The 15,645-nt window shown below is 43.3% G+C and overlaps 1 protein-coding gene across 1 annotated transcript in view; it reads right to left on the reverse strand.

Annotated features, from left to right (window-relative positions):
* Positions 1–15,645, reverse strand: part of efnb3b (ephrin-B3b) — a 94,514-nt gene that overhangs the window by 37,620 nt on the left and 41,249 nt on the right. Inside the window, exon 2 of the mRNA XM_049568501.1 lies at positions 8,869–9,158. Coding sequence (XP_049424458.1) covers positions 8,869–9,158 — 290 coding nt within the window. The remainder of the gene's footprint in view (positions 1–8,868; positions 9,159–15,645) is intronic.

Below are 15,645 nucleotides of genomic sequence, written 5' to 3' on the forward strand. Positions count from 1 at the left end.
CGTACGCAAACTCTCACAAACTACACAGTCACACACCAACACCCACAAATGTACACTCCGCCCAAAGAGACACACATAAGCACCCAACCAACATCACACACATACCGAAACACAGACACACACACACACACACACACACACACACACAGCCGATCTCACAGACAGTAGCGCGGCTCTGATTGCTGACCTAAATCGGCCAGGCGATCTGTCACTTTCTCTTACTCACACTCAGCACACATCTTTTTTTCATCTTTTTTCCGCCCCTTTCTCTTCTCCCTCACTCTTCTTTTTTCTTGCCCAAATATCCCTCGCTCTCTCCCAGTGTCACTTTACATCAGCTCACTCCCGTCCCTCTCCTCTCCCCTATTATCTGTACCACAAATACCTTGGCCTCATTTGTATCCCACAATATAGGTGTCACATGCAGTATGCTGCATGTTTATAGTGTTTTCTCAGTGATCTGCATACTGTATTTAAGTATATGAATATATTCTCATGCATATAATGAAGATGCACACAGTGAAGCTCGGGGCGATCTGACGCTTAATCATTAAAAACACTTGAGTTGAGTACAATCTTTTTAAATAGAGTCATCTTTCCTACTCTCCACTTCCCCTTATCCATTGAGAGATGCAGATAAACTTTTATCTCTAGAGGGGAAATTAGTTGGATCCATTGCACCAAACCCCTGCTGGCCTATTCTATTCCATTTTCCACTTTTGCACTTTATTTGAGGCCATTTTCACACATGAGAGTTTAACTGAAGCGGTTTGCCCCAAGAATTCGATGTGTTTAGTGGAGTGTGAAAAATGTGTTGCGGGCTAGAAAAGCAGTCTCAGGTCCACCTCAAAAATAGCTGTCAGGGGCGAACTCGAGGCATGATGTCTCCTGAGGGCTGCAACAGATGTGAAAGTTTTAACACAGTTGGAGTCGGAAAACGTGTAACACAATTTCACTTGTGTGTCACTGTATGTACAGTAAGACTCGTGGTAAAATGAACAGGTAAAAGGTTTGGCACATCATAAAGTCATATGACATAAGGGCATAGGACCAACAAGTCGGTTTACTGAGATGAAAGAAATCCTTAACATTATCAGCCACATTTGTTAAGGGTTTTCCTTCATCAAGTCATAGGCTCAATCCCAATACACTTCCTTGCCCCTACCACTTAGCCCTTACCCCTTCGGTTTGTGCGTTCACGTCTGGGTGTAGGGTGCTCTGATTTTTGTTGAGATAGAGGGATGGGTGCAATTTTAGGGCTACATGTCCCAAACAAAGGATTCCAGAGGCAGAGTCCAAAATTCAAGATGGCTGCACAAGCAACAAAAAAATCCCCACAAAATATATTTTCTTCATTATCAGAGATTTAAAAATGATGATAACCATCATATTATCATAGTTGATTGTTGTTTTAATGTATTATGGTCCTTTTCTTTATAACAGTGGTAAAAATAAGCGCTAGTAGTATGCTTATGTCTAAGTAGCTAGCTAGCTGGCTAATATTACATTGCTATTGCTGATTTGGCCATGACAGTTGAGTTGCATTGTGACATATTTACATGCTGCATTACTCCCCTAAATGGCATGTGATGCCCGAAATTTAACTAAAGTCCAGCAACTAAGTCGCTGCACTTGTTACTGCTCCTCTAATATCAGTGCAGATTGGCAGGGTGGGAGCATGGGTTGCTAATGTTGGCCTACAGAGCTCTGCTAGTTGCCTGGTAATGAAGCAGTGCTTTTTTAAAAATTTGATTACTTGTTTGATTGATTGTGAACAAATCGCAAGCTTCTGTGCTTTTCTATTTCCACCAGATAAATGGCAAATGTCATTGTGATGATACCATTATTGCCATAGCCGCATCTGTTTAAGTAAATGCTGTTGACGACTACTGACGACGTATCAGGATAGGGGAAGATTTCAAACACCATCCCTTGTAAGTCTGTTCCAAATGGCAATGGGGCACTCAAAAATAAGGGGTAGGGGTAAAAATATGAAATGGGATTGGAACATAGTGTGGGATTTCTGGTTCCCTCTTGAGATTACCAATCACATAGTCTGTTACCCTACTTGAGACGGTTAAATATCTGGTTAAGTATGTGCAACATTTTGACAAATTCTACACTCTATGAAAGCAGAGAGCCTCAATATTCTGTATGTGTAAACTACTTTGATATCTCAAAAGAAAAGCCTTACTTTTTCATGCCTGTGTGTGCTGCAGATTTGTCTTAGTATCACTTGGATTAATTTGGACTTTTTGATCATAAACTCCAAAGAAAGCTAGTGCACAAACAAAGGTGCCGCTTGTTACGGGGTTTAAAAGCATTAAACACCATTAAATAAATGAGAGAAGTGCATAATACGCTCCATGTTTAAATGAGATGTATGACCACTTTCCCAACACGTATTCAAGTTTATCTCTTTATCTGTGACAGAAGTAAAAATGGGATGCTACACAACCATTTAGAATTCAGTGGGATTACTCTGTATGAAACAACCCCTTGCCTCGCTCTAAGCCCCTCACTGTGGTCATCTCGTTTCTGCCTCCTTCGACCTCTCTTCTCCCTCTTTCCTGCAGCTTCCTCTTCTCTCCCCTGTGTCTCTGCTTGCTTTAGAGCCTGGCAGGAGGCTCAAATCTGAGGGCTTAAACTTGATCAAATATTCAGCAGATATAGATTTCTCACAGTCCCTGGATTCTTCACCTCTTCCACCCAGCTGCTTTCCATCACTCCCTCTGCCCGTCCTTCCCTCGAATCTCTCACTTTTGCTCCCCTCTCTGCAGTCGCAAACAAAGTTGTGCGCCGCTCACAAACATACACACACTCGCACAGACAGCCACGCACGTATGCACATGGGGAATCATAAACTAACGCGGAGTGGTGGAGAGGTGCAGCTCATTTAGGCTGCAGTGCAGTGTTTCTCTCCGCTTCCTCTCCTCCATTGTCTCTTCTCTCTCCTCTATTTCACTCTCCGTTTCACTAATGTTCCCCCATCTTTCTCTCTCTTCATCTGTCTCTCACTCTTCCTCTCTCCCCTCTTTCTGCCCTCCCTCTCCCCCATCTGGATTCTGTGTCATTTATTTCAGCTTAACCCTGATAAATAAACCAGTGAGTACCTCTGCATTATTGAACACTTCGACATTGCTGTCTGCACGCGCTGCGCCGACCCTGTGCTGTCCAACAATTAGACCACACACACACACACTCACACACACACACATGTAGCCCCACCCTGTCCCGTGTTGCACACAGAGACACCAACCAAAACTTGCCATTAAAGACACACAAATTCGCATAAAAATACAGCAGGGGAAAAGAGACAGATGGATGGACAAGCAAGATAAACAGAGAGACGGAGGAGAGGAAAACAATACCGAGTCAAAGAGAGAGAAAATAAAGTTTGCAGAAAAGAGACTGAGACACCATGGTATGCAAACAACTCCCATACAAACACACACACGCGCACCAACACACCATTAACTTTCCCGCAAAACTCAGAAACGTACCCACACATGCAAACATGCACAAACACACTTATTTTTCTAGGTGTGCAGGCCCCCGTCAGCTCTTCTATTATTCATATTAGCAGGGGGTTGTTTATCTCCGCTATTGTGCGACAGCAAGCACCAGGCTCTCCGCAAAGCCCCGGGGGGCCCTGCTCCCTAAACACACCGCTGGGAGTCATTCATGTGCACACAGACACAGAAAAATACCTTCATGTCCATCCTACATAGGCATACATGCACATGCTAGCCGCATAGTCGCACACAAAACAGACACACAATTTCATACCTCTACCCGTGCACACACACACACTCACTGACTCACACACATACACACTGCCATCTGTCTGAGTATGCAACAACAACAACACTGCAGTCCCATAGCGACTGACCCGTTCACTGCAACCAATCTTTCTGTGTGTGTGTGTGTGTCTTTTGGGTGTGTGTGTGAGCTATTTTCAGATTTGTGTGTGTGTTTACAACCACAAGCCTGCCTGTATGCCAATGTGTGTGTGAGTGCATATATTTATGAGAAAGCCCCCGTGTATGGCGATGTGAGCATGCATATGTTAGTTCGAGCACCAAGGAAGATTAGTGACATGTGAGTGTGTGTGTGTGTGTGTGTGTGTGTGTGTGTGAGTGAGTGAGAGAGAGAGGTCACAAACATATGAGGTCATATGTATGTTGACTGTGAGCCTGCAATCATTCACTGTTGGTGTGCACACTGCTGTGTTTAAACATATATGTGTGTGTGTGTGTGTGTGTGTGTGTGTGTGTGTGTGTGTGTGTGTGTGTCCTATTCTCCTGACAGCAGCAGCGGTGATTGAAAGTGGCCGCGTTGTTTCAGTGTCACCCTGCAGATGAGAAGCTGTGTCTGTGTGTCAACTGACACTCACATCCCATTGCCATCAGCCACACACACAACGACAGACCTGTCTCTGTCTGTTGCCATCGTCTTCTATCTTTCTCACTTTTTTCTCCCTCTCCTTTTCTGCCCTTTCATCCCCGCACATACATCTTCTTACATTTTGTTACTCTAACTTCGCATCCTCCCCATCTCTCCTCCTTGTTGTGTCGCTCAGCCACTCTATATCTTTCCAGCCTTCACTTCCATCTCTCAGTGTACAAAGAAAAAGACATTGGTTTGACAGCTATCCAGGCCTCTTACTTGTAATGTTGTTTTAGTCCATTTTTGTACTTGATAGAAGGTGCTTGCCACTTTGGACCATAAACTGAACATGATTAATATAATATATAGAAAAGTATATTTAGGCGCAATTGAATAACACTTGTAAGCCATTTTATTTTGAATTTGCCCAATTTTAAAGGTCCAGTGTGTAGGATTTAGTGTGTAGAATTTGCCACTAAATTCTACACACTGGACCTTTAACATATCTTTCCTAATTTGTCTAACAAAAACAGTACATGTTGTCATCAGGTTTTACAGTACAGGGATGATTTCTTTAAGTAAAAACAGTTCACAGTGAGGTCTGTGGATTATCCAGAGCAACATGGACGCTGTTTCTGAAAATGCTGCTGTTGATTTTTTTGATATCAGCAAAAATATCAGGAGGAAATATTTCAAAACCTGAGCAAATTAAACTAAAATGATCTGCATGGCTTGATACCACAAGGAATACGTGAGAATTTTTTTTGCTTTGGTAATTTGAGAAACCGACTCTTTAAAAATCAGCTGATTCCTCCCATGTGTTCCCTGTCCTTTAAGTTGCAGATCAGCTGCATGGAGACGGTTTCCTCTCGCAGTTCTCATTAAGTAAACACGTCATCAAGGCCGCACTCTGATTGTGAATGTGTGCGAACATGTGTGTGAGTTTGTGCATGCATGCGCAGAGTGTGTGTTACACAAGGCCCTGGCGCCTGCTTTCAAAGGATTCATTAAAAGCAGTGAAAGGCTTGATCTGCGGTTTGGGTTGATGTACTGAGCTTGTCTGTGTGTGTGTGTGTGTGTGTGTGTGTGTGTGTGTGTGTGTATATGTGTGTGTGGTGGGATTTGAATGGGGAAAAAAAAGAAGGAGAGAGGAGAAACTAAAAGGGTGGAGAGATGGAGTGAGAGACAGACAAAACTAACAGAGAAAGAGAGGGGGAGAGTATGTGTGTGACAGAGAAATGGGTTTACATAAACTCTGACCTCATGTTATGAATGAAAACATCAATCAATGAGTATAACTAATCAATTTCCCCACTCTTTCTCTCCTCTCCACAGGATACAGAAGCAAAGAATTACATTTAATGGGATTCAAGTAATCTGATTACAAAACAGTGGCATCTGTGATGCATTAGTGGCTGCAAAAACAAAGGAAACTTTTGATTTTCTTCAGACACGAACATTATTCTTTCTTCAAGTGATCAATGATACCACTTGTTGATGATGTCAGCACAAATTATGATGTGGAAATGACATTTCTTTGAGTTTTTAATATCACTCACCGTGCATCACAGTGGCAAACAGCAAAGGAAACTGATTACCCAGTGGACTTTAAGCAAGTTACTCGTAATCTGTAATAGGTTTAACTTTGAAATTAACCTCCACTGCCCGGTCCCCTCCTGCTGCTCCACCATCCAACCCCTCCACATCACCGCACATACACTTTCCGTGTGTGCCTGCATGGTCTGCACTGTGCAAATTAAATCACGTCATGCTATAGGTTAATTAAAACACGATTTCCCTGAGGCCTGCACATACACGGGTGCCCTCGCACACATGCACAAACATCCATTTACTGTTACTGAAGTCAGGGACAAGCCAGTCCACAGTGTGTTCAGTATGCATGAAATTTTCCATATAAGGCCAGTAAGGACACACACGCCACAGCAGATACGTGATACTGCTCTAAATGAGCAGCAGGATTAACAGTTATTAATTATCTCACAGCCTCATTAAGTACACAGAAGCTCTGGTGAGAGACTAAATACAATTCTTCATTAAGAGCACATGATCAAAGACACACTGCACACAAGCTATCTGGTGACGTTATCAATAAGATAACAGCACCAAATGCTCCTTATGATCAGCTACACCCCCGTCTCTTCACCTGTCAAAACTCTCTCTCTCTCTCTTCAAATGTGTGAGTACACTTGTGTGTGCGTGTGTGACCTTGTGTTGCAGCCGTCATTGATTGGGCTAGAGCTGTCAATCGATCAGTCTGGTCTGTGTGTGGAGATAAAGGTGTTTCTATCTCTGGACACTTCAGTTGCCAGGTTTGAGCACAGAAAAGAGGTGGTAAAAAAATGAGGACTGTGGGCCACATTTGGCCCTTTGTTTGCATATTTCCAAGCGTGTGAAGGGTTTTTATGACTGTTTTTACTTTACTGCAATGTAATAAAATTCAAGTTTAAGACAGATGTTGTGAAAAAAGACTTGTTTATTGATGGAAGTTCTCCAGTGTGTACTGGCTTTGTGCACAATAAGCAGTCGACTGGGTGTGTTTGACACACAACCAGCCCAGTTGCCAGAAGAGAATGTGAGCATTGTACATTTCTGCAAAACACAGATACACTACGTTTGTACATTTCTTATGTATCATATCAATGTTTCTGAAGTGATGTAGCTTAGATTACATGTATATATGTTGAATTTCTCATTAGGAGGAGGGGATGTATGCATGTTAATATATCAATAAGCCAATCTTTTAACATATGTGCTTTAACATAACATATTTTAAATGACAAGATAATCTAATTTAGCTATCAGTGTGTTTATGTATGCTGTGAGTGTATCTTGCAGCCATATTTGACGTGACTGTCCAATATCTGTCAGTCACTGAATCAGGTATCAGAGGGTATCACATTGCATTAATTTTCCTCCCTACTTATCACGCCAAAATTCCTGTATCGCTGGGTCCCTGGGTGCAAATGCGGCGCACTGATACACACACATGCATACATGGTGGCTTACTGTACCACCGCATTCTGTCTCACCTCCTCATATCTAATCTAAGTGAAATACTTGTATGTTGATAATGATGCAGGGCGCAGGAGAAATGTGCCCAGTGCCTCACCTCTCTTCACAAACACGCCGGGTATGAGGACTGATAGCGGAAAAACCGAGCGCACCTGAAACCGGCGAACAAATATAGAACACAAAAAGGCATGAGGGACTTCACAGACTTCGAGAGATCTTATATTCTCTTTGTCTCTTTCCGTCTCTCTATCCCCGTCTGTCTCTCCATCTCTGTCCCAGCTTCCTGCTCCTCCTGGCTCTACTCGTTCCGTCGTTTTTAGGGTTTTTTTTTTTTTCAACTCGCAGATGAAAAGAAGTGAAAAGAGCATTTGCACACCTGAGTGAATAGAGCTTGCAGGTGTGTGGGAGGAGAGCTATGGGAATCAAACAGGGTCTCTCTCTCTCTCTCTCTTTGTCTATCCTGCTCACTCTCTCACTCCTGGGGTGTTTTTACAGTGCCTGTGTTTGTATTGGAAACTTGTGGGTGTGCAAAAGTGTGTGTATACATGCATGAGTGTGTGTGCTTTGTGCGTGCCTTACTCCAATTGTGAGCGCCGAACGCTCTTGGCTCTCAGTTCGTTTTTAAAAACAACCCACAGGTTTCGGTTGACGCGACCTTTACTTGCAGATTGTTCCGTCCGATACAAACGCTTGGCCTGGCTCGCCTTGATGACCTCATCAGGTCTTCACACAGGCCTAACTCCAAACAAACCTTCTGGATAAACCAAAACAAACTGTGCTGCGCCATTTGCGGTCACTGCGAGGCTGGCAGTAACAGTAAACAGGCCCGAGGCCAGCACAGCAGCCGAGCAGGACAAAGACTTAGCAATGACAGACACACACACACACACACTTAGAAACGACACTGAAGCACAAATGTAACCATACTTCACTAAACACAAAATCCCACACAAGCTGCACAGAAGGACAAATCCAGGGACATGCTGCAAAAAATGAATAGAATAGAAGGTAGGTTTTTCTTCTGCTTAAAGAAACATCGCCGGAAGTTTGCTTAATTCCACAAAAGTAAAACAAGTGACATTAATAAAAGTTAATCAGATAACCCGCAGCTACAGCAAGGTTTGATTTGGTAAAAGACCCTAACGTATCCCAAAAACAACTGGCTCATCTGGTCATTTTTTACAGTGTAAGTCATTTACTGTATCCACCCATGGACCGGATCACACACAATTCTCAAACCTAATTACTCTAAACACACCCGCCCAATCATCACCATCATCACTGAAATAAACAAACACATTCAGGCACAATCAGAAATCAGCCATGCAATCATAACAACCCCCCCATCACCCCCCACACACTGCTGCAATAAAGCAAAACACACACGCCCACCAACACATACTCCATCCCCTCATCTCCAGTGCTCGTTCTGCCTCCTTGACTCACCGATGATGTAGTAGTCGTGCATGCTCTTGAACTCGTGGCCCCACAGGTTGGGCGAGAACTCCTGGAACTTGATGGTGAAGCGACGTTCGCGGGCGGGCTCGTCGCAGGTCAGCACGATGTTGGGGGCGCCGGTCACCTCGCAGCGGTCCGCCTGTTCTCGCGACGACACGAGGTAGAGCTTGTAGAACTCGTACTCTGGCGTGGACCTGGCGGTGTCCAGCGGGGGGCAGATGAGGTCCAGCCGGTCCCCGATCTGAGGGTACAGAACGTAGCCCTTGTCGTCCCTGAACCTGGAGGGAGGAGAGAGGGAGCAAGAAAATAGAAAGAAAAAGAGAAGAGGGAGGGAATAATTAATTAAAGTGCTCTCTGCAATATAAACCAGTACAGAGCCACCTGTCCTTGGTGCTGAATGAGCAACAGATGGGTCCTTTACCTCTCTTATTTCTCCTACTTCTCTCTTATTTTCTCTCCTTCAGTGGGAACAGGTGCCTTTACAGAGGAACTGCTGTGCAATCAACTGCACAAATAAATTTGTACCACACAATCTCACGTAATCCCCTGCTGACCTCATGAAGTGGTGGAGACGAAAGTTTAGAAATATGACCACCAGTTGATGATCCACATAGAGGAAAATAACCACCAATCCAAAACCAAAATGAATTCAGTTATTAGAAAAACATCTTCTTATTTCTTATCTCTTTTTCCCTGTCAACTACCTTCTGCTTAGAGATGTTTTTCAGTGATCAAAATCTTGTACAGGGCTCATTTATGCTAAACGATAGATTACACATATGGACACTGATGGAGCCTTCTGTGTGTACCACGCGTTCATGTCGTCCATATTTCTGCATGTTCTCTGAAAGCTTACTGATACAGACCAAACGGAATAGTACCACTGGAAACCATGGGGGCAGTGTGAAGTAGTTCAAGCGAGCCACGACCACAAGACAAGACAAAGACATTTAAATCAGTGATATTGCATAAAGAATTGACCATCCACATGTTGCAATGTACTTAATGGCCTAACCGCATTCTATAACGCTGCCTCCATTAAAAGGTACATTATCATGACCTCCTCCACTGTTTGCTGTTGTCAAAACCTTAGCGGATTTGTCTATCCTAACATAAAGGTTGCACAGAAATACTTGGAATGCATATACATGTAAATGTATGCATGGGAAATGAAAGTGAAATATTATAGACAACAAACCAACAACAAAAACTTTTACTTTTCCACTTCTTGCAGAACTAATTTCCTTGTGTTTTCAGCTCTTCTATTTGGAAGTAAGAACTGAGGCGTGTCCGTAGAGGAAGAAACAGGCAGACAACTATCGCCGCACATCAGCAGAACGAGGCTGCCGATGCCAAATCTCAGGTATGTACAGTTAATTAGTTTGCTAATGAGCTGTTTTGATGTCTGTCATCCACTTCTGATATGAATGATGTGCAGTCTGTTTATTTATAGCCGAGCTGACGATTTGACACCTGTCACGTATGGGAAACCTGCAGCCTGAAGTGATTTAAATGTAACTGTTTGACGTATGGTTTATTATCATCATCATTAGAATGTAACTGTGGCGTTTCAGTGAACAGCTCTAATGGAACATGGTCTTAATGAGGTTAAATGGCTTTCCTGGGGTAAACACTGCAGTAGGTTTTGAAGAAATATATTTCACATAAAAATGGAAATGAATTGTGCATATCTGCAAAAACCCAAATTGGTCAAAATCCAGCTAGAAGCCGACATCAAGTGTTTTGTTTTTGTTTTTTTGCAGTAAGGACTGCTGGTGGGCTCACTGTGGCTGCACAGCTTTCAGAGGTCTTTCCAGAGCAGAGAACATGAAACCCAGCAGTCAGAGGGACATAAACTCAACAAATGACTCAAACTCTGTCATTCCCCTCACAGCACAGGGCCATCTCTTGCTGATAAGGCCAACTACTATGAGTTATCAACTTAGCTCCCGAGGCCTGTGATGGCTTTAACACTCCATGCTAGCATGCATGGCTAACAGTGGGAAATCAGAAAGCGGTCTATGCACACCCATAGTGACTTTATCTCAGGTTAAAATAAATGTCGCTACTGGCAGAAAAAGAAGGGAAAGTGTTTATAGTAGTAAAAGATAAAAAGGAGGAGGAGATTTGCTGGATTTTCTTGACTGTTAGAATTCTCACAGAATGCTAAGTGACACTTTGATGTTTAAGTGGGAGGAAGCAAACGCCTGTAATGTTAAGAAGCCCATTTTCTGTTAACTCTGACTCAGACGCTGCTTCTGTTTCCAACAAATCCACATGAGCGCTTGGGAGTCACAGCACTCAAACCTGCTTAATTATTCTCTCTGTTCTGCTGTCAGACAACTGTTTGACCATTAAATAATAAACAATACAGGATCACAAAGCATGAACAGAGCGAGAATTATGTTGTGTAACTGTTCTGTTAAAAAGACTAAATAAATCCTACTAATGTCACTTCAGCAACAAATTACACTTGTATTTGCCTAGATGGACTAAATCAGTGACTCTTTTCTTTCAGGATTCCCCTCAAAAGCTGAAACAAATAAATGCCAAGTAATTATCCACATTATTAGGTAATAATGAAAGGGGCCAAAGTGATCTTAACTGGTATAACTTCATCTGGTAAAGAATAAACCCTCTTTTTATGCACGTTTCTCATAAGTTGTACTTGTGCAAATTAAAGGGGTGGTCCAGAGAAGTAATACTTCACTTCTATAAAGTTGAGGGACTTGCGAGAGGCAGATTTTTCATCATACCTGTAAGAATTGAGGCAATAGAGGCTGAGATATGTTTGATTTTAAGCAGAGTTTATACTTCTGCATTGAATGGACACCGTACCTACAGCATAGGCTCTGCGTAGACTCGTACCTTCCACTGTAGCCTGATGTGCACCTCACCAGAAATGTAAACTGAAATTCATTTCCCTCTCTGGAAACAAAATATTCTTTACTTTTATTTCCCAGACAAGAAACAATAAATTGTGAAGACAATAAAGCCCCCACAAAAAAGCACTTTCAGTCTTGTGTGTGATTCATTCTGGCTTCTTATGAGTAAAAGAAAAAGTCCACTAGCTGATTAGCTAATTTATGCATCAGGATAATGTCAAAGGCTTACGCTAATAATGTTAGCTTGTTGTATACAGTAGGTCAGGAAAATGTTTCAAATGTAAGACAAATGTTTTATGGGTAAATCTTCTTTTGGATGTGCCAATAAATTTCATCTAAGGGAGCAAGAGAGTGCGGACATTTTTTATGTTGTTTATTGCTATTCTTTTTGTCCTGCACCTGCGTTAAACAGCTTTTGGATGTGCGCGTCTGCTTTGTCTTTTATGTAATTAATGCAATGTAAAATGCCATAGGCCTATGCTAATAATGTTAGCATGTTGTATTTGAGGGGAAACATGTCTAGCAGAGGGCAGTTGGTTTATCTATGAACCTTATGAGTTGTAATGGTGCCGAATTTTGTGCTTTTGTTTAATATAGTCGCTAGCAAGCCATGTTTTATGTGAGTTTCATATGTTAATTGAATCAATCACACTTTCCTGCACTTCACAGAGGCTCAACCCAGAGGCATAGAAACCTGACTAATGATGTTATTAACTAGTGTTTGGGAGGTGTGACTGCAGAACGCCTCACAAGTTTTACTTGTCACAATGGTGTGGGCCCCTTGCATAGGCTACAGCATAGGTCCTGCATAGAGCTTACGTAGGCCTACATTTATAAATCAGCCTTTGGTCCCTGGTGTGAGTTAAGCTCCAAAAACACGGGATCCTACATTTTCCATAATGCAACTTTATAGCATTTTTGTTAAACCCTCACTGCCTGCTACACGCCCACATCTGTAAAACTCCACTCCCTCACTTTTAACACAGGCTTTCAATTAAAAATATTGAGGTCTCTAAGCCAAAAATGAGATAACTGACATCGCTATGATGACATTAGTGTGAAATCTCTCTGCAGAGCCACAAAAGACATAAAACTGTTTTCCCAGGCTGTGTAGCACGAACCTTGACAAGTAAACTGATCTGCATGTGTAAAATCGGTGGAATGCCCCTTTGAAAATGACATTTAAAAAAAAAAACTCAACTCAAAAAGACTCAACGCCCCCCCACCCCCACCCACCAATATTTTAACAGTGAACATCAGAGCAAGATGAGCTTAATTTTGCTGTCAGAATAAATCTTGTTAACCTGGAGCTTGATAGCCTTGCTGTTATCAGATCATCTTTGTTTTTGTTCCCACGTGAATGAGATTCATTTAACTTCCTGTTCCGCAGTTTTCCTCTTGGTCATGCATGCCCTGGAGCTGACAGAAATGTCATTATTCGTGCAGCTATTTTGTTCATGCTGCGAGACAACACTGTACTTGTGTTATTTAAAGCACCATTAAGGTCAATATCAGGTTATACAGGACACATTATTAGAGGGATTTTGTCTCTTTGTTGTACCTGCATCTTTCTGACCACATCCTCCCCTTCCATGCAGGCTATATCTCCCTATAGCACTGCGAGCTAACAGCCTTAAACCTGCTGTAAATTGAGATGTAAGCTTTATCTGTTGGTGTGTTTGGCTGCCGGCGCACACCGGAGGGAAACTTGAGAAAGCAGACTTGAGCGGCGGAGGAGCTTTAGCTGAGGCGGGCCCAGAGGCCTGCTGGGAAGCCACTGTTCCACTTCTCATTACCTGGGTCACTCGGGGTTATCAGGCAATACTTAGACTGGAGAGGCAGGCACTCAGCTTCACTCAACACGTACGCACACACGCGCACATATTTCACCTTCCTGTCGGCTTCAGACAGGTGAGTGCAGGCACTCACACCATTTATAGAGTATGAACTGTAAACATGGTGGTGGTTCCTGAGGCGTCTGCTGCAAAGCCTAAACAGAAAAATCTATTCAGCACACACACACATACACACACAGAGGCCCATACAAATGCTCTTCTGCTAAACACAAAAGGTTTGCCCAAACACATCCACCCACATCCAAACACACAGGTTTAGTTTTCCCTAAACATGAGCGCTGGAACCCACTGACACACACACACACACATGCACACACTCTTCTAAAAACAAGCACCTTTTGCTTCCTGCATGACGCATTCTGTGAGTGTATCTGATGGTAGCCTGAGTCACAGTCAAGCTGCATTGCAGAATGGCAGAGCAAACACACACACACACACAGAGGACGGTATGAGTGTTAAGGTAAAATGCCACCGGGCAGGTGCAGTGTTCGAAAAAGAAAAGAAAGAAAGAGGGAGAAATCAGTGATGTGAGAGAGAGGGAGGGGAGTGGAGAAAAAAATATTGAACATGTCAGGCAAGGTATGTAGCAACAACAAAGAAATGTGGTGAACAAGCAGAAAGGAAACGGAGACAAAACACTCCACAGAAGGGAAAGACCTTAAAATATCACATGGAAGAGGAGGAAAACACAGACAAATGAGAGGGATGGAGAAGAGGAAGAAGGAAAGACAGACAGTGACAGTGAATTGCAGCATATTCCTGCTACAGAACTCAATTTTCTGATAGGCTCCGTGTTCAGGGTGTCAGATTTGCAGAGTTAACCCAGAGTTAACCTAGTGTGTTTGTGCACTGTAAACAGGATGGGGGTGGGGACACCTTGACCTAATCTAATCATGTGGTAGAGCAAGAAAAACAGCATTTATCTCACAATTTGCACTTTCCCTCTCTTCTGCGTGACATCCTCAGTGTCAACAAACCTTGACAGCATTCAAACAAGTATGGTGATATACAGTCACTTACATGCAGCTTTTTTTCTCTGTAACTACATGTATTAAATCCACTCTTAAAGTCCTGTGTAAAGTGCGAGGCCGTTTGCGAGCCTTGTGAATCTCCACGATGCTGTCAAACACACTTCCAGTGGAGAAGTGCAGAAGAGAGGAAGGGGAAGTGAAGTGAGGTGAACTTATAAACAACTTTATAGAGTTCGTCTGTGACCACATCTAAATAAATCATCCCATTCAGACACAGCCCTGAGCACCATTACGTTTTCCCTTTCCTCTTTTCTTTCTACGTTTTGCTCTGAGAGAGACACTCTCTCTGTCTCCGTCTGCTTTTTTTTTTCTCCCCTTCTCCCTCATCTCTTTTTGGCTGTCCACTCTCTCCCTCTCTCCCCTTCCCTTTTTCTCAGCCGTTAACAATAGAGCCATTCATGTGGCCACACTTTGAAACACGGTGTGGGGGGGGTTGGAGGGGGGCAGAGGTGACACTGAGGGGGGGAGAGGTGGAAGAGGAAGAAGAGATGGAGGGAGGGGGATGGGGGGGAGCTTTCCTCTCTTTTCTCCGCCGCGGCTCTTTTATGAGGGCAGAAACATCATTTTCTCAACCCAAGCGTCGCCCCGCCGCGAGCTGAGCTGAGAAGACTCAAGTGTCAGTCTCCCTGACCTCCCCCTCGATCTCTTACACCTCCTGCTTCTCACCCACCACTCTCTCCCACCCTTTCAAAGCAATTGTCAGCATATAAACTTGTAAGACATAACTGATTTGAAATTTGCGATAAAAATTAACAACAAAAAAGAACGCAAGAGATGTAAAGACAGCAGTGGCCTCCCCTGTGAGCTCCATGTGTGTCTGTCTTTGTCTTTTCTCTTGTCCATCTGCATGTTGTCTGCAGTTGTACCTGCTCTGGGCGGCGTATCGGACAGCTCGAACATTTCCCAGATTCCACAGTGGCAACCCGAGATGTGTCCGGACCAAAGCCGGGCACACAGGTGCAGCCGACGGGGAAGAGGAGGGGGGACAAGAGA

Source organism: Epinephelus fuscoguttatus, linkage group LG23 (genome assembly GCF_011397635.1).
Source record: "Epinephelus fuscoguttatus linkage group LG23, E.fuscoguttatus.final_Chr_v1".
Classification (NCBI taxonomy): domain Eukaryota; kingdom Metazoa; phylum Chordata; class Actinopteri; order Perciformes; family Serranidae; genus Epinephelus; species Epinephelus fuscoguttatus.